Here is an 18,950-nt window from a genome sequence, read left to right as displayed (position 1 = left end):
AAAGAAAGTGTGATAGAGAGGAGAAAGTCCTGTAGCTCTCGTGTTAGAGCATTCACTTTGCAAGTGAGAGACCTGTGCAATTCCAGGCAGAGGGTGAAACCTCGGGCAATTTCCTTACTCCCACACAGAGCCTAATATAATCCCTTCAAAACCCAAAACAATAATAAATTGGTCATTTATTACAGACCTGTCAGCTTAACATTGGGGGTAGGAAAGATAATGGAATCCTTACTGAAGGAGATAATAGAAAAACATCTAGAAACGGAAAAACATAATAAAGAATAGTCAGCACGGGTTTCAAACAGGAAGGTCATGCTTGACTAACCTCACTGACTAACCATCTTTCAAGGAGGGTAACAGAAAGAGTAGGCAAGGGAAATGTGGTACATGTAATATATTTAGATTTCCAAAAGGTGTTTGATAAGGTACCACATGATAGACTTATGAATAAGGTCAGAGCATGTGGAGTCAGGGGGAAATAGCAGAATTGATAGTAAGTTGGCAACAAAACAGCAAACAGCCCCTGGAGCTCTTGGACCTCTTGGAGCCCCTGGAGCCAGCCCCGGCGAGCCCGAGCCAGGCCCGGCGAGCCCGAGCCAGGCCCGGCGAGCCCGAGCCAGGCCCGGCGAGCCCGAGCCAGGCCCGGCGAGCCCGAGCCAGGCCCGGCGAGCCCGCCCCAGCAAGCCCGAGCCAGCCCCAGCAAGCCCGAGCCAGCCCCTGCAACCCCGAATCACCCCTGAAATGTAAGAAACCTAACGCTAACCCAGCACCCTACAACCTAACCTTAACCCCTAACCACTAACCCTAACCCTAAATTTCCACCTGTGTGCGGATGACACCCAACTCTACCTCTCTGCCTCCACCCTGAACTCCAAGATTACTGGCGTCCTGACCGACTGCCTGTCCGACATCAAGTCCTGGATGAGGGCCAACTTTCTCCAACTCAAGGTCAGCAAGACCGAGGCTCTGCTGACTGGCTCGCGCCAGCGCCTCCGCGCTTCAGGCGCTGGCAGCATCAGCCTCCACGGCTGCACACTCAACCTCACTGAGCCAGTCAGGAACCTTGGTGTCCTGTTGAGCTGTCATTTCTCCCCCACATCTGCACCATGACTGGTACTGCCTACCACCACCTCCGCAACATTTCCAGACTCCGCCACTGCCTCACCCCTCAGGCTGCCCAAACCCTCACCCACGCATTCCTCACATCAAGGCTCAATTACGGGAACTCCCTCCTCATCGGCTTCCCAACTCTTCCCTTCACAAGCTACAGATCATCCCAAACTCTGCAGTTCGTGTGCTCCCACGCACCGGGCTCCGTGACCCCATCCCTCGCCCGACCCCACTGGCTCCCCATCCCCTAGAGGATCAAGTTCAAGATCCTCGTCCTCACTTTCAATGCCATCCATGGCTTTGCCCCTCCTACCTCTCTGACCTGCTAGCTCCCTACCAACCTGCCCGCTCCCTCCGTCCAGCGGGCTCCGGCCTGCTCCATGTCTCCCGCCCGACCCGCCTTACCATCAATGGCCGGGCTTTCAACCTCTGCCCCCACACTCTGGAACTGCATCCCACGGTCCCTTCGCCTTGCTTCCTCTCTTGCCTCCTTCAAGGCCGGTCTCAAGACCCTTCTCTTCGATCGTACATTTGATCTCCCTCCCACCTCTCTGCCTTCCCTCACCCCTACACCACCCTTCCCCCAAACTCTGGCCCCGACATCTGACTGTTCAGCTCTTTGGGACATCCTCCCAACGTGAAAGGCGCTCTATAAATGTCAGTTTGTTGTTGTTATACGTGGGGACGTCAGCGCATGTGCCCGCAGGACTGCAGTTGCCACTGTGTGGATGTCAGTGGCTGTAATACGTCCGCAGAACCGCAGGTGGTGCTGGTTGTGTAGCAGGTGCTCGTTCCAGTGCTGTGTGGACACTTGCTGCACAAACGATTTCAGCCAATCAGGAAGAGTATTGGATTAGCAATTTAATCATTATATAAAGTAAAAATAAGTGAAAGTGCACGGCTCCAATACACATTTCCATTCATTCATATTCATCTAAAAGGTAGAGAATGAAACAAACGGGGGTTTCCCTTATGGCACCCACTCTATACAGTGGCATTAGGTCATTGCTCTATTCCAACACTCAGCTGTTTGGCATCTGCCCAAATCTCTGTACAAACATAATTTCATTTGAAAAAGTTTCAATTTCCAGCCAGTTTAAGTAAACTTACAGTATGGGGATGATCTTAAGACAATGGAACTATATTTTAGTTTCAATCTGGCCTAATGTGGATCACCACAAAATAGGTCTTGCATTCCATGCAGAATTAAGACTTACCTCACAGAGGCTAGGAGGCTAATGACTAAAAGTTGCATTGGGCGAGGGATCAAAATCCAAAATACCAAAGACTGTTATTAGAGCTTGTGAAGTGTAACAATTTTTTGCATAAATTGCTAATCAATTACTTAGTGCCCTGAGTTTCTCATTAAAATTGAACAATTGAACAATGAGGTGATTGATGCAAGGGTAACATCATCCCTTATTTGGTACTCTACATCGCTTTCACTTTGATCTGTTTCATCTTCATCTGTCGCTTCTCCAGCTTCTTTTGTTCACGGCGTAGAACAGCTTCCTGGAAGGGAGAGGTGATAATTAGACCAGATGAGAAAGAAACCGAAATCCACAGCAGTTCAGAAATCTTATATTAAATATTAGAGCAGTGTGTAAGATCAATATTCTGCAAATTTATTAGCTTTTAACAAAGTCTCAGCCACATCAAGTAGTGGTTTGGTTTCTCTTTTAGCGTAGAAATAGGTTTCTGCATGTATCATCATGCTGACAAAGAAGACTGCAGTAGTTAATTTTCACATTGGAAGGAAAGTGTAACAACTGTGATTTGTGGGCACTTCAACAGCCGATTTGTGCATAGCAGTGTATTTACTACCTTCCCTAGCAACTTGTTTAAGAGTTGTAAATTAACCTCTGCATAAAGGAAAACTTCCTGGTACTTTCCTGAAATTTTTCTTTTGCAACTCTGGTAACTGCTGCTCTGGCAGATTTTTATTCTGTACCTCGAGCCTGCGTTGTTTATCTGGATCCTCCTCATTCATGATCCTTTCTTTCTCTGCACGCTTTTTCTCCTCTCTCCGTGTTTGTGCGGCTTCCTGCCGTTGGGCATGAGTCATCTTCAGGAAATTTTCCTCCACACGAGCGCGATTCTTATCAGCCTTCATCTTACCCTGGGAAAAGTGGAAAAATTAATGCTATGAATCAGAAATTTCACAGGAAGTCATTTGGCCCAGAATAATACTTTACGATGCACCAAGATAGTAGAGCAAGAGGACAAACACCAGGAAGTTTTTCTCTTACTCTATGTGTTCTTACCTCACGGTTCAACCGGTACTTCTTTGCCTTGTCAATGCTGTAAACAACCATGTTCATCAGTGGCAGCAAGGATTCCATGTCCTTTGGAGAAGTGTTGCCCAGACCAGGAACTACATAAAGAGACCTTTAAGAGTTTAGCTGAAGAAACATTAATGGAAAAAATCTCGTACTAACTGTGCACAAACGATACTAATATTTTCCTTTATTGTTTTGAGCATGACCCCAAACGTAATGCCCTCTATTTACTGATTCAATGTGGAAATTTACAAATTACTCTGTACTCTGTTTACACACTCAACTCCAAACTGCTGCTGTCCTGACAGATTGCTTGTCGGACATCAAGTCCTGGAGAGCCAATTTTTGCCAGTTTAATGTCGACAAGACCAAGACCTTCCTGCTTAGTTTCCATCAGTGTCCCCTCACCTCAGATGCTGACAGCATCACGGATATTCTCTCCACCTTACTGAGCCAATACAGAACCCTGATGTCTTTTTCAACCCTCAACTGGGTTTTAAATCCCACATCTGTGCTTGGACCAGTTCTGCCTTCTCCCACCTCAGCAACGTTGCCCGCCTCCACCACTACTTCTCCCCTCAGGCTCCTAGCATTCATGCTCTTTATGTCTAGGCTTGACTATAACTCCCCTGCTCTCCAGACTTCCCAACTCTTCACTCCACAAGCTGCAGATTATTCAGAACTTTGTAGCTTGTGTCCTCTCCCACACTCAGCTCTGTGAGCCGATCGCCCCCATCCTCACCCAGCTTCCCTGGTTCCCCATCCCCCAAAGGATTGAGTCCTTTTAAAGCATTCCACGGTCTTGCTCCTCCCTACCTCTGTGATTTACTAAAACATTACCAATCTGTCTGCTCCCTCCTCGGTGAGAACCAACCTGCTCCATCAGCAGTAGGACCTCCAGCCTTTTTGCCCCCAACCTCTGGAACTACCATCTCCAATTGAATGTCGACAAGGCTCTCCACCTTGTCCCCTCCTTTGCCTACTTCAAGGCCCATGCATCTCCGCGACTGACTCCTGCTCATCCCTCGCACTCTCCACCCCACCATTAGAGGTTGTGCTTTCAGTCACTACGCATCAAAACTCTGGATCACTCTCCCTCAATCCCTCCGCCTTGCTTCCTCTCCCCCTTCTTTCAAGTCCCGCCTGAAAACTTTCCTCTTCGACGTGGCTTGCGGCAACCTCGCCCTCCCCCCGTATCAGAGTCAGGCTCCGCAACTGTTAAGCGCTCTGAAACACTACCCTGCATGGAAGGTGCTATATAAGTGCAAGTTGTGTTGTTGTTGTTGTCTCAAGATCTTCCTTTACAACCATGCATTTAGTCATCTTCCCCCACCCCATTGCCTCCAACCCCCAGCTTGAGTGCAAATCCTTAACTGTCCAGCGCTTTGAGATGTCCTCCCAACGTGGAAACCGCAATATAAATGCAATTTGTTATTGTTGTTGAACATTGCTTCTTTGTTTTTGAATTCTATGTTCTAATTTATAAAACCTATGATCCCATTAACATTTTATATAGTTTTGCCTACTTATTGTGCTCCATATAATTTAAAGAGTTCAGATTATATATAAATATATATATATATGAGAGAGACACACAGATTGAGTAAAGGGAGAGATACAAAGCGAGTGAGGTTTGATCAATGACCACTGTTTACCACTCCAGGCTGAAAGCATCCATTTAGCCCTTGTCATTTTTTGTCATTTAGTCATTCTGTCAAATTTCTATCCATTATATATCAAATTAACAAGTGATTTCTCATGATGGGAGAAAATAAATACAAACCTGGACTTACCGTTAAATGTAAACAGTAGTGTCTTTTTAGTATCAGGCAGCTTGAGGGGCTGGCCCTCTCTAAACAAAAACAAACAATAATCATTGAATTGAAGAGGTAGGCACACCATCTTATTTCCATCAATTTTTCTCCCATCCCACTCAGTTGTGGAGAGGGGGAGAGGAAAGATGAGAAAATCGCAGCTGAGCCAAGCACATACACTTTCCAGCAGAAATATTTGGATAACGACCAATTTCCTTCTCCTAAATTAGCCCAACTATTCTCCTGGCAAATACGAAAAAAAAATTCAAAGCTAAATATAGACAGGCTAGGGATGTGAGAAGATATGACAATGCCTTTCATGTTTGAACACTAATGTACATCATATACTTTGAGAAAAAGATGTATTTTACAAACAAATTCTACAGGAATTAGAAGAACAAAGAATTATGGGAAAGCAGTTTGGTAGATAGACCCAGGGTTTTATAAACCGAGGCACTGAAAACAAAGGACAAAAGCATTAAGTATTAGGTACAGTTTGGGACCCCATTGTAGAAGACAGAGATTTGAATATGATGCAGCATAGACAGTGACTAGATGTAGTGGGCTTCACATCCATTTCCCAAAACTACGCTGTGTGCAATATCTTCCTACAGTGTGAAGAGTCACCATGGCAAATGACTCTCATCATTACAAAAGCCTGGAAGTTTCCAATTGTCCTCTTAGTAAACATGTGAGCAAACAAGCAAAGGACAACAACAACAGCAGGACAGTAACTTTCCTCCCATTGGGGAGTTTTTGGGCGTAGTAGTTGACAGCACCGCCACTGATGGTGGAACAGAGGGCACAATGGACAAGGAGGGGAGGCCAGAGTCAGTTGAGCGGAGGCAGCAGGGAGTGGGTTGGGGAGTAAGCAGGTCGGAGAGTTAGGGAGGTGCCAGGGCAGGAAGGGATTTGAAGACAAGTGTGAGGATTTTGAAATCAATCTGTTTGGTAATGGTGAGCTAGTGGATACCTACTCTTGCATTATTTTAGGCCCAGAGAACTGATCCGAAAAGTGAATGGACTCAATTTTATCATCATGAGACGAGAGGAAATGCACCATCTGGAAACAAAGAAAAAAACATGCTTGAACTCTGTATAGAAGGAGTACCTTCAGCATTTTCATCTACATCATTAAAATCTACTCCCACTAAATTGAAAACAAAGTCGTTTGAAACGTGAGAAAGTGTGTTTTACAAATGATGAGTTTGATGTGAGCTACAATCCTTAACTGGGTTGGGAAGAGAGATCCTAAGGATTAACACAGTTTCTCTGAGAAAATAATTAATGGTGGAAAGACCATCACCAATGGAGGCACCAGAACTGAAATTCCAAGTCACACCAAAGCTTTGTAGAAACCCATTATTCCTTCCCGTGAAGGAATAATTCTAAATATCCCTCTGAAATCCGGAGAAAGCCATAGTTGGACCTGGTTCGCGGGACACAAATCATTCCCTGGACTGGCCGGCGCTGTGGTTGGATCTCCCTGAACTAAGCCATCTTACCAGTGCGTTGTAGTTCTAGAGGAGCTCAGGCACCAGCAGAGTTCTGATTTGCTTAATCATCCAATTAAAAATGTTGCATTGGTTTTGTATGTAAATCTCAATCGTATTTACTGAACAAACATTATAGATGACTGAGAAACCCAAAACGTTTGTAAGGAGATAAAATGCTAACTGTGTGGGAAAGCACTGAAGACATGTGATGTCTGTGAGTGAGATAAAAACTTTGTGAGGAATGATTGTTCACGAAGAATGTATTCTAGCCTCTGATAACTGAACTATGGTTTATTAACCGGGAAACATCTTGCGGTGGGAACATGGCCTACAGCATTAGGCCAATGAGCTTTAGACATAAATGATATATTCGCTATTTCATTGGTCTGGGCTTCACACACAGTAACCAGTTAGGTATAAATACAGATAGTTCAGCGTTTGTATAGAATGAACTGGTTCAGGCAGAAACAAATGAGAAGTGAATCCATTGAATCTGCTGCCTTTCTCCCAGGGACAGGTCACTGCACATTTCTCCTGATGGTTGGTTACTACTTTATCCAGAAACGTTGATACTGTTTATTCGAACATGTATAACCATTAACTTGATAATTTGTGTAATAAAGGAAACGATTATTTGAATCTGAAACCATTGTCAACAATCAAATTCTTTCCAAAACATTATCAACTAATTTCCTTATCACAATTCCCTACAAGTTAGTGGTCTACTAAAGAAATAAGACCTAACTTTCATATACTTCAGCTCATTTTCTAATTCAGGTTACTTACTCTGTTATCCAGGATTCCCTCTGTGACTTCTCCCATTTCGGACAGGATAGCAAGTGAATCCGGAATTCCGAATTTAGACCCTGACTTTGGCTTATCGCTGCAGAATTCACTCTGGAAGTTTAACAATATACCTTTATGTAACTCAGGAAGATTATCACACACATTCCAGCAATTTGCAGACTTCCAAAAATAGGTAGAACCAGAATATTACGTAATAACCTTCTTTGCTCACTGTAAAAGCCTCTAAAGTTGACCCAATAATGAGGTGGTCAGAATTCAAAACATTCGAGAATGAGGTACAATAGCCAATTTCATTGCATGGTCATGAAGCAGGGCAGATTGCTCCCTTATTGCCAGCTGGTTCCGAACTAAATAAAATGACTGTCTGCTGGATCTTGAGGGCATTGCTGATATCACTTCCTGTGAGCTGCACATGCATAAAACAGGAAGCAACAACATTGGCAACCTAATGATACGAAAGCCATTTTAGCGCAAGACAATTTGATTTGTTTTCTACAAAATGCTTGTTGCTCTCACACAGACACACACACACACACACACACTACACACTTCATTTGCATTCCAGACTTGAGCTGTCGCCTTGAAACCCCATTGGTACGTACCAAATCCTGCATCTCCTTCTGCATCCTCCCCATGGCTTTCCGTGAACCAATGGCAAATACATAGGTATCCATGTCTTCTTCATTCATTGTGACTTTGATTTGCTGAAAATTAAACCAAAGTGTTTTGTTTTCTTGGGAGACATCGTACCCGTCAGAAGCCTGAATGTATGTATGCTATTGCATTTTGATGGTCAACAACAATTTGCATTTATATAGTGCCCTTCATGCAGGGTACTGTCCTGGAGCGCTGGGACCTGGTTGGCTATAGTTTATTTAGGTAACAAACCACAACAATTGCTTATTCTCAGTATACAATACTGTTTACACTCAGTATAGCCTATTCCTGCCTAATTACTTACAGTCCAATTCTACATCTTATTTGCCTCAGTTTTAGTTTTAGCTGTCTCACTCCTCATCCTTAGGGTCAGACAAATAGTGATAGCAGAGGAGTGAGAACATGTGATAGCTGGGTGGCTGATTTTAAATTAGGGATTTGTCTGGAACAAAGGGTCTGGATCTTTCCCACTATTTAGGAACTTATGGACATCATTTGGGAAACGCATGACCACTTGTGGAATACTACCCAGAACAAGTGAGCTTCTCCAGGAGAGAACAATACTCAATAAACCCCCAAATATATATATATATATATATAGACATATATATACACGTACGTACCACCTGGTCACTGGCTGGCCTCATCATGCGTGCGAGGACATTCAACAGATCTTGACGTTTCAAAAACTAAAATAAAGAAAAAAGGATTTGTTTTTTGGGTTTAGCTGGTGACTGAGATGTGATTTAAATAATCATTGGAGAAAGTTGTCACAGACAAATTAGTTTTATTCTCCCCCATTTTGTACTGATTAACAATGTTAACACTGTTCGTGCAGTATCAAACTGAAGTATTCTCAATTATCAGCAATAGTCCTGCTGTCAAAGCAACTAAATACTACATTGCATCTTTTGAGTATTTTATTGCAATTAAAATAAGTCATATTAACCTTGAATTACTCATAGAATAAGCCATATTATGTGCAGTTCTTGGCACTTTTGAAAATGCAAGATTCAGAGGCTACCGGGATGATTCTGGTACTTTGCTGCTAAATTATGAGTCTAATTCCACCTTCATCTAACTTGTACACATATGCACTTTCTACCTGGGGTCAACAGATAAGAGACAAGCCCAGAATCGCTGGCCATTTGTAGCACAGGTAACATGACCATTGTATGATCTCAACTTCTATCTCGGCTGAGATCAGTTAACTCATCACAAACTAAAATTAAATTCTGAACTTTTGATCTGTATGACTTGACTTTACTCACTGGAACATCAATGGAGCTCAGCAATGTCACTGTTAACTTGTAGCATCAAAAAATTGAACTGAGAAAATGGAGCATTGACTTTGAATATCACTTTCCCAATACCTTCAGCTGAATCAACATTCCCTCACAGCACAGACGCCCTGAGCACCACAGGTTATAAATGTGTTCGTTTTCCTGGTTTAGCTTCCCAGTACTGATGGGCTCTTTATTCATCCCGTCATCTCCTGCAAATAGGCATATATTTAATGCCGCAGTTATTAACAAAATTGCGACATTACAAGAAAAAAAACGATGCGACTAGAAGAGCATTTTGCCAAATAACCAAATATACAAAAGACTGGGTTTATGTGAGAGCTACATTGAAAATATGTAAGTCTCAACAACATCATATGAAGGTGAAGGGCAGGAATGGTACCAGTGCTGGTGGGAAACACAAAGCTTTGGAAGTGAACTCTGGTGTCAGGAAAATTACTGGGCAATCCCACTCTGAGCAACTGGTGAAGTTGCTGAATCAAATTCAATGATTATTATTGTTTCGGTATGATAATTAAAAGTGAAAATACCAGCACTTTGCTTAAAACGATCTGCACTACAGCACAAATTCACTTATAATGTGGTTACATTATGTAAAAATGTAGTTACACTCTTGGAACCTGTTCCCCTTCCACGAGAGCAGTCAGTTAGTCCATTTGTTTTCCACGGCCAGTTGTTTTGCACTAAAAAGGTGGGCTTGCAGGTCATCAGGTTACCTTTGTCACTTATTTGCTTTGCGTTTCTTGCACAAAGCTGGATGTGACACTAGAATTGCTTAAATTGCTTACAGCGGCTTCCACTATATTTAGTTTCCATTTGCACTTTTACTATGCAATTTCAACAGCATCAGGTATCAAATTGACTCAGTTGCGAGTACTCACAACTCTGGATCAGTTCATGAACTCACCCACGTCTAAACCTGGCTCATAATCTAGCTCAACAACCAGCGCAGTATTATCAGTTATGCACTGCATCCTTTGGATGAAACATTAAAACCGACCTTCCATCTGCCTTTTATTCAGGTGTACATTAATGATCTTGTCTCTGAAATGCTGTAATCTGTCCAGCGCCTTGGGACATCCTCCCGACATGAAAGGTGCTATACAAATGTAATCTTGTTGTTGTTGTATTCAGACAAAGAAGGAAGTTTCTCAGAGTATCCCGACCAGCAATCTTCCAGATTAACTGCTCATTTAATAATAATAATAATTCTTGCATTTGATATAGCGCTTTTCACGTCTTCAAGACGTCTCAAAGCGTTTGACAGAATATACTGTAAAGTGAATTGACCGTATATTTGTGGGCAAAACGTGGCAGCCAATTGCGCAGAGCAGCGTCCTACAAACAGTCGTGGATTGAAATGACCAATTTTATCATTTTTTTCTTGAGGGATTATTATCAGACATGTGGAGTAAGGAAACTTGCCCAAGGTTTCACCCTGCCAGGAATCAAACCCAGGTCTCTCGCTTGTGAGGCAAGAGCTCTAACCACTGAGCTACAGGACTCCACATTTGTCTCATAGCTGTTTGTGTGATTTTCTTGGTGCTAAATAACTGCTGGATTTGCCTACAAAAAGTCACTATATTTGACAATAATTGTCTGTGAAGTTGCTTGTGGTGTTTGTTGTTGTAGATTTTGCAAATGCAAATTCTTTCTTCAATTACAATCACAACAACTTGTTACAGATGCCTCTCAATACTCACCGACAAGTGCAAAGTTACTCTCAAGCAGTTGCTTATGGGAACTGAACCACGCTGCAGCCAGCCGGTTGTTTTTGTTTTTGCCGATGATGTAATTCATGATGTAAGCAAGGAGCCCAGTGACCATCAGAATCTCCATGTAGTAGCTCTCCCAGCTGTTCTGGAGATGATGTGGGACCTGAACCACGGGCCAATGACAGCAGTTGTTAGAAATTTAGAGAAATTGCAAAAAATGTCCAGGGACACAAGCTCCTCCTCCTCATCACTATCTCAGTGTGTCGACACTCCGCTTAACATAACATCACAGGTAGGAGCAGTAGGCCATTCGGCCCTTCGAGCCTGCCCCGCCATTCAATCATGGCTGATCTTCTAATCTAACTCCAGCTAATAACCTGACCCTGCCTTATCCCCATATCCCTTAATCCTTTTGCAATAAGAAATATATCTATCTCAGTCTTGAATATGCTCAAGGAATATGTTCCGCTTGTTTTCAGCATGAAACAAAGACAACGGAGGGAGTTCTGCCATAATAACATATACATTCAGATTTTTAATATAAGAGATAATCCACGTGCAAATAGGCACAAAGAGTTCTACCTTTTAAAAACAACCTTTTTTTGTAAAAATGAGTGAATTTTGACTTGAAATAAACAGTCTGTCAGACCAAAGGTGATAACAACAACTTGCATTGATATTGCGCCCTTCACACTGGGTAGCATCCCGGTTTATATAGCGTCTATCCAACGAGTGTATGTATATATACTTGGAGTGAGTACTGGAATGTTTCAGCGCTGATAGCATGCTAACATTAACTATCCAGGTTCACACATAAAAGAATTTCATTTAGGGTGAAGGTCAAGTGGGTGCTCGATATGTGGACCTAAAGTCCAAGACAAGTTAGTGGTTTGAGGCGAGAACAAATAGACAAGACACTTACGTTAACTATCTTAATCGGGTCTTTGCTTCTGCTTGATGGCCTATCTACCTCTTCATAACCTTCAAATTCTTCATCGTCAAACAGTTCATTCTCTGCATCGCCATCCTTTATTAGGAAAAAGTATTTATGAATAATTGTTGGTTGAATTATAAAGCTCTTTCCACAGAGCAATAAAATGTCTCAACATAGAATTGCACCTCATACTGCGCCAGAAAGGCATTTCCATTCTCCACACCTGTAATACTTGTAACCTTTTACACAGTCCAGCAATTAAAGACACTTTGAAACTGAAACCGCGGAAGATTTTTTGTTTCTACTGTGGCAGATTACGACGACAACAACATTTAAACTGCGCCCTTCCAGCAGCGTAGTGTCCCGGATTAACATTCGGACTGAATGGGCAGCACCCATTCAAGCAAATTGTCACATTATTACCAAATGTAAGGATTATTAATTATTACCAAATGTAAGGATTATTAATTATTACGTCGCACTTACTGCAGGTGCATCTGGATCTTCAAAATCTTCTTGGTTTTCATCCTGGTCCTCCACTTCTACCGTCGCCTCTTCCTCATCATCTTGCACGGTTGTAATTTTCTGTGGAGTCTCCTGAGGCACATCCTCATTCACATCTTCAAATTCTGCAAAATCATTGTCGTCATACTCAGTAATGTCATCGGTATCATCGAAGTCATCAAACTTGCTGACTACAAGTCCGCAGCTGAGCACAACGACGAACAGAAGATATAGGGAGCGCATGATGCTGTCACAGCCTGTAATTAACAAAGAGACAAATTTTAGAAATCTAATGGTTCAACTGCAATTTCCAAGATTTTGATACAAGTATTGCCTGATGTATTACAACATGGTGCCCAATTTTCTGTCTGCTCTATTTCACACATTGGTAGAGTTGTGTACATTACAGACGCCTTCCAGCAGGAAGCTGAAATGACACAAGGCACATTCTTTGAAGAACCCTCCACATCGTCAACCCTTGTCTCCTCTCTAAGTACACTAAACTACTCTTATCAAGCTATATCTCTATGATAGGAAATCAGGCTTCATCTGTAAGACAGGACAAAATGGAGGGGGGTGGGGGTTCCCTGCATTATTTAAAAAAAACTAGGATTTCAAAAGTTTTCCAGTTAAATGACAACGATACAGAACTAAAGATACAAACCTGCCTCAAGAGTAATGTTGCATTTCACAAAGCAGCAGTCTCTGCTTATAAATACTCTGATTCTAACCAGTTTCTGCAAAATATCAGTAATACTCTTCATTCATTTCAATTCCATCTATTTCCTGACTGAAGTGTCTCATTTTTGACAACAACATTTTTCAACAACAATCAATGTATGCTTAATTAATCTTCGCTGGAGACCTGCAATCATAATGCGATCTTGCTTTAAAATTGCTGATCACTCAGCCCCTTCTCTTCACCAGCTTCAGCATCTAGTTAGAGTCAGAAAGATGGAATGCAGAGTCAGCAACATAACAGGGCCTAACTTACCTCGTACTCACTTATGAATCAAGTGCCAATCCCGTTTGAAAGCAAGAAGATACTGAACACAGACTACTAATTAAAAAGTTAAGAAGCTTTCTTCTTCTTGATCAGCTTTACACCTCTGTAAAAGTCAGCTTTTATTTTGTTTGGTCAGGCCAGGCTCAACTCTCCACCTCTCAAAGCCATCAGGAACCTCGGTGTTCTGTTCGACCCTGAGCTGTCCTTTCTCCCTCATATCCGCGCCACAACTGGCACCGCCTTCCATCACCTCCGGAATATCGCCAGACAACGGCACTACCTCACCCCTCACGCTGCTGAAACTCTGGTCCACGCCTTTATCACCTCAAGGCTGGACTATGGGAACTCTCTCCTCGCTTCCCGGCCCTCCCTCCACACTGCAGGTCATTCAGAACTCTGCAGCTCGTGTACTGTTCCGCACCAGACACCGCGACCACATCACTCCCACCCTCGTCCTCGCTCGCCTCCACTGGCTCCCCATCCCCCAGAGGATCGATTTCAAGATCCTCATCCTCACCTACAAGGCCATTCACGGCCTTGCTCCCTCCTACCTCTCTGACCTACTATCCCCCTACCTACCTGCCCGTACCCTCCGTTCCTCTGGCTCCGGTCTGCTCCACATCTCCACCCCAACCGCCCTACCATTGGTGGCCGGGCCTTCAGCCTCTCAGCCCCCAGGCTCTGGAACTCTATCCCCCAGTGCCTTCGCCGCTTCCACCCTTTCCTTCTTCAAGGCCGGTCTCAAGACCTTTCTCTTTGATCGAGCCTTCGGCTCCCCTCTCGATTCTCTACCCCCTCCTCGCTCCCTCCCTTCCCTCCCCTCACCTGACCATTTCCCCCTTGCTCGGGTCCTGACCCAACTGTACAGCACCTTGGGACGTCCTCCCGACGTGAAAGGCACTCTATAAATGGAATCTTGTTGTTGTTGTTGTTGTTGAAATGTTCCATGCATATCAATTAACCCATCATGCCTGTGCTGGTGTCTTGAAAGAGCAATCCATTCAGTTCCACATAACTGTCTTTCCCTGCAAGTTAATGTTTTTTTAAAAAGAAAGTTATCCATCTATCCAAAAAGACTGAGGCTTTCCTGCTTGGCTCCCCTAAACATCTTTTCACATCAGGTCTGATCACACTGACCTTCACAAATGTTTGTTCCACCTCACAAAAACGACACAGAACCTCAATGTTTGATTCAATCCCCAACTCTCCTTCAATTCTGTAAGGAGTTATCCTGAAACGAAAGAGTTAAAAGGTTGTGTGTGGGTTGGCGAACAGGCTTGAGGCTTGATTGCTTGTGCAGGGTGTACGCAGGTTCTCTGATAAGAGTGGCTGATGGGAACATTCTGCAAGTGTCTTAAGGACACTGAGACTGTCAAACTTTCCCACAGAAATCACTACCCTCTTATCTGACCTGGTCGCTGCTTTATCTAATAGATATTAGATATTGTCCCATGTTCTTCTATTATTTGACCATCTGATTAATAAGAATTGTAATTGATTATGACCTTTTTGTGCTGACATTCAAATTATTTAAACATCCCAGGATAAACCCTACATTCATTATATCTAGGCTCTCATTGGCTTGGGTTTCCCACATTTCCCCAATATCCCTCCTCTCTGCCACTACCTCCCCGTCCGCCAAAACCTTATTCCAAGGCCATACTTGCAAGAATCCCCAGCTCCTCGCTACACAAACTTCAGATCATCCAGAACTCTGCAGCCTGTGTCCTCTCCATGAGCTCACCACCCCAACCTTCAGACCAATGCGTCATCAGAACCAATTCAAGATCTTCATCCTCACATTCAAATCCCTTTAATGGCCTCACCCCATCCTATTCCTGCAATCTCCCCGAACCCTAATACATCATCTGCTTCATGTCCCCCTGCCCCAAAGGCCCTGTTGGTGGAGAGCTTTCTGCCCATTGGAATTCCATCCTGGAGTCTGTCCACCTCATACTCTCCCTTCCCACCATCAAGGCCCATCTTGAGACCGGTCCTCCAGCTCAGCTTCTTGTCGCTGTCTGAGGTGCTTCAGGTTCTCCTGATTTGAAGATCGACATGAATTTAAATTGTTAAAAAACCGATAATTATCGACAATTTTTATATGAAACAAATCCTGAAAAAAGCGAAAAAGACTTTTGGTGCCAGAGATCGATCGGCCTCTGACACTGACACCCGCTCCCGGCAGCTCCAGCCCGAGGCCGCGGGGTCTCCGGCAGCTCCAGCCCGAGGCCGCGGGGTCTCCGGCAGCTCCAGCCCGAGGCCGCGGCGCGGACACGAGGGGCGGATGGTCTGATTCTCATCTCAATTACAAACGTTAGACGTGGATCACACAATAACAGGCGGAGCCTCACCTCAGCTCAGCCTTCACCAACTCCAGGCCCCGGCCTCGGCCTCGCTTCACGCCGATCCAGGAAATGACGCACCGCCCGGTAGGTCACCACCGGAACCCGCGACCACGCCTTCTCCCACTCCATGGCCCCGCCCCCAGGACCTCCCACTCCATGACCCCGCCCCCAGGACCTCCCACTCTATGGCCCCGCCTCCAGGACCTCCCACTCAATGACCCCGCCCCCAGGACCTCCCACTCTATGACCCCGCCCCCAGGACTCACACTCTACGGCCCCGCCCCCAGGACCTCCCACTTCATAGCCCCGCCCCCCTCTGCCCTCTGTTAAGTGCAGTGACTACATATTTTCTGTGTGAAACCACAGCAGCCGATTGCCCGAGTGATGTCCCCCACACATTGAGACCAAATTAATATTGTCAAAAAACAATTGGAGGGATTATTCCTCCCAAAAAGCCATCCTCCAGTCGACCACCGATCGGGTTCCTCCTCATGTTGGGTAAACAGAGGCGCCTGGAGTAAGGAAACTTGCCCAAGGTCTTGCCCCACCTGGGAAATCAAGAACATTTATTTTGTTGTCCCAATGAAAAAGGTTGGCGACGACTGGGTCTAAATTATTTAAGATCCAAGTCCCAACATGACTTCAAACCAGAACCTTGTGACTCAGAAACGAGTTTCCCACCAACTGAGCCTGGATGAGACACCAGATCAGTGTCATTTGGATACCGAACCAGGTGATTGGCTTATGTATGCGCAAGACATCTGGATAACCAAATACAAAAAATTAAGATAAAATGAGTGGAATAACCAACACCTAAGGAATAATGCAATGTACTAGAGACAAAGTAGGATTTCATTATTTTTTCTTTTATATTTGTAAAAGTTTTTAAAAAGTATGTAGTGCTACATACAAGCATTGATGAACATGTATAAAATATTGCAAACAGTAAAAAAACTATATTACAACAATTCAGAATACTGTTGAATTTTTACAGTCATTTTAAAATGCTGCAAGAGCATGTATGTAGTGCATATTAGTGTAAAGAAAGCATTTCATAAACAAGTATTGATCAAACATGCATGGAGTTACAATTACAAATATGTTAAATATGGTGTTCTCTGGGCAGGTATCGGGCTCCTGCTGCAACCATCACATCTACCTCCTTGTTCACCATTGGCAACTTGGTGCTCAAACATTCTAACGGAGGTTGAGACAATATCTCATTGTACAATGATTTCCTGTATAAAGTTACAATATACTTTTCACATGAAATGTGGCTCCTGTTTTTCTTATATTTATATATAAGATGCAATAACATATTTGTTCTATTTGGAAAAATAAAGTCAAACAGACACATGGAGAGTATAAAATGGCCTCAGTCTGGAAGGCTGCAATTCTAGAAAACAAAAGCACTGAATCAGATTAAATTTTCTTGGCAAAGTGCACACCTTTGGATTGAGATTTCTACTTATCCTGTACTGCCCATTCCTTTTCCAGTGGCTGGCATTGACTGTTTTATAAAAATGTTGAACTCCCATTTAACTTAAAAATCTAAATCCCGCAGTATGAATGGAAAACTTTCATTTCTTAAAAATCTCCAAAGAACATAATTTGTTAACTCTCATTTAGTTTCATTCAGCAGTCACAGACCTATGTTCACTTCTAATGATTTATTATCATTTTCTGTCTATGCTGCAGGTAAGAGTTACCAAGAGTTCTATTTTGAACCCAAAAGCAGGGCATCACTCAAGAAGTTTTTTTTTTGGTGTGAGATTCCAGATAGTGGATGTGACATGGGCATTTGGGAGGGGGAAAGAGAGAATCTATCCTCATTCACTGTCCCCATGAACATTTTCTAGCAGGGCCTTTGATAAGCAATCAAGTAGGAATCATTTTCCCTATGCAGGAATGCTGAGTCCAATTGTAGCACTGTTGAAATCAGCACAGATCAGGCTTGCATTCACATATAGTGATTGCAGTTGTTTCCTTGTGTTCCACCACTTGTATAAATGTATATGAGATGAGTTATAAAAGTTGTGTTGATGTAGAATAAACATTTACTTACATTTTGCAGCTTTGCTAAAGTTTCTGTAAATAATTACTGTCAAAATATTTTGAGTGAATATTTTGATTTTCTTTCCTTTAGAGGTTAACTCTTTCCAGTCAAACAGTGAAAAGCACCATCATTCTTAGTGCACAAAAGCCTGCAGTTCAACAGTGGATGAGAATTGGATACAAACAGCAGATACCCACCCCAATGGAAAGTGAAGTCAGACAATTACTATATTATCTAAATCTAGACAATCATGTACACTCTGCCAACAGGGCAAAGAGAACATATTGAAATTTGAATGAACCACTGTTGTGCCAAATGATTGTGCAAATACATAGCACTGTACAAGCATATATTCTTAAAATAAAGTAAATATAAAATTATATACACCAAAGTATCAAACTTATGGTGATCCTTCTCCAGCCTGGGAGTCTGGGATACGCAAGGTTCTATTTCTGATAAAACAATACTCAAATTCAAAACTTTTGTGAACACCATTAAATAGATATTTGATAAGACACAGTTTAGTTTCTTTGGGATCAAGGCATAATGTTTCAACAGAAGTTGTCGTGCAGTAGTTTCCAAAAGCATTTTGTTGATCCCTTGCTTCCCCCGTGGAAACTGAAATGTAAGCCTTGAACACAAATTAGATGTTGCAAAGTATATTTTATCATCTATGAAATGTAGTGGAACCCCCTTGATTTCTTACAAAAATGTCTTAACAAATATATCAGGCGTTTCATCAAAGTATTTACACATTCACCTTCAAGAATCTCATTGCAATTTATTTTTAGGTAGAAAGTATTTGATGTAAAAGAAAATGCTGCATCTCCACACAGATTACAAGTCACTTGGGCTAATCTCACCAACTAAAGTCACTATTTCAAGAGAGTGATTGCAAGACGACAGACCTCTTCTATCCA

General features: G+C 43.0%; 2 protein-coding genes across 3 annotated transcripts in view; both read right to left on the bottom strand.

The window, feature by feature from the left end:
- Window positions 1-434, bottom strand: part of LOC121850666 (PAT complex subunit CCDC47-like) — a 10,623-nt gene extending 10,189 nt beyond the window's left edge. The window contains 1 exon segment of the mRNA XM_042343467.1: window positions 430-434. Within this exon segment, the coding sequence (XP_042199401.1) occupies window positions 430-434 (5 nt within the window).
- Window positions 435-1,953: 1,519 nt separating this feature from the next.
- LOC103187709 (PAT complex subunit CCDC47) lies at window positions 1,954-16,106 on the bottom strand. Of its 2 annotated transcripts, XM_007907330.2 has the most exons (14): window positions 15,981-16,106; window positions 14,764-14,857; window positions 12,603-12,877; window positions 12,105-12,209; window positions 11,171-11,345; window positions 9,537-9,658; window positions 8,787-8,852; window positions 8,109-8,210; window positions 7,486-7,596; window positions 6,181-6,266; window positions 5,183-5,241; window positions 3,375-3,484; window positions 3,062-3,229; window positions 1,954-2,622 (listed from the first exon to the last, which is right to left on the bottom strand). In XM_007907330.2, exons 3-14 carry the CDS (start codon window positions 12,861-12,863, stop codon window positions 2,542-2,544), a joined length of 1,446 nt encoding a protein of 481 aa, XP_007905521.1. In that variant the 5' UTR covers window positions 12,864-12,877; window positions 14,764-14,857; window positions 15,981-16,106; the 3' UTR covers window positions 1,954-2,541. The 2 variants fall into 2 exon arrangements, with proteins under 2 accessions (XP_007905521.1, XP_042199403.1); XM_042343469.1 differs by lacking the exon at window positions 14,764-14,857.
- Between the last annotated feature and the right edge of the window lie 2,844 nt (window positions 16,107-18,950).

Source organism: Callorhinchus milii, unplaced genomic scaffold (assembly GCF_018977255.1).
Source record: "Callorhinchus milii isolate IMCB2004 unplaced genomic scaffold, IMCB_Cmil_1.0 Scaffold23, whole genome shotgun sequence".
NCBI lineage: Eukaryota > Metazoa > Chordata > Chondrichthyes > Chimaeriformes > Callorhinchidae > Callorhinchus > Callorhinchus milii.
This window is presented reverse-complemented; position numbering and strand designations above follow the sequence as displayed.

What these genes read in the sequence shown, in the direction of transcription:
- LOC103187709 (XM_007907330.2), bottom strand. Translation starts at nt 12,863, where the DNA reads ATGCGCTCCCTATATCTTCTGTTCGTCGTTGTGCTCAGCTGCGGACTT. An exon ending in GAGTAACTTTGCACTTGTCG is followed by an intron (nt 9,659 to 11,170) that starts GTGAGTATTGAG and finishes GCCTATTTGCAG; the next exon opens with GAGATGACGGGATGAATAAA. An exon ending in GGCCAGCCAGTGACCAGGTG is followed by an intron (nt 8,211 to 8,786) that starts GTACGTACGTGT and finishes TTTAATTTTCAG; the next exon opens with CAAATCAAAGTCACAATGAA.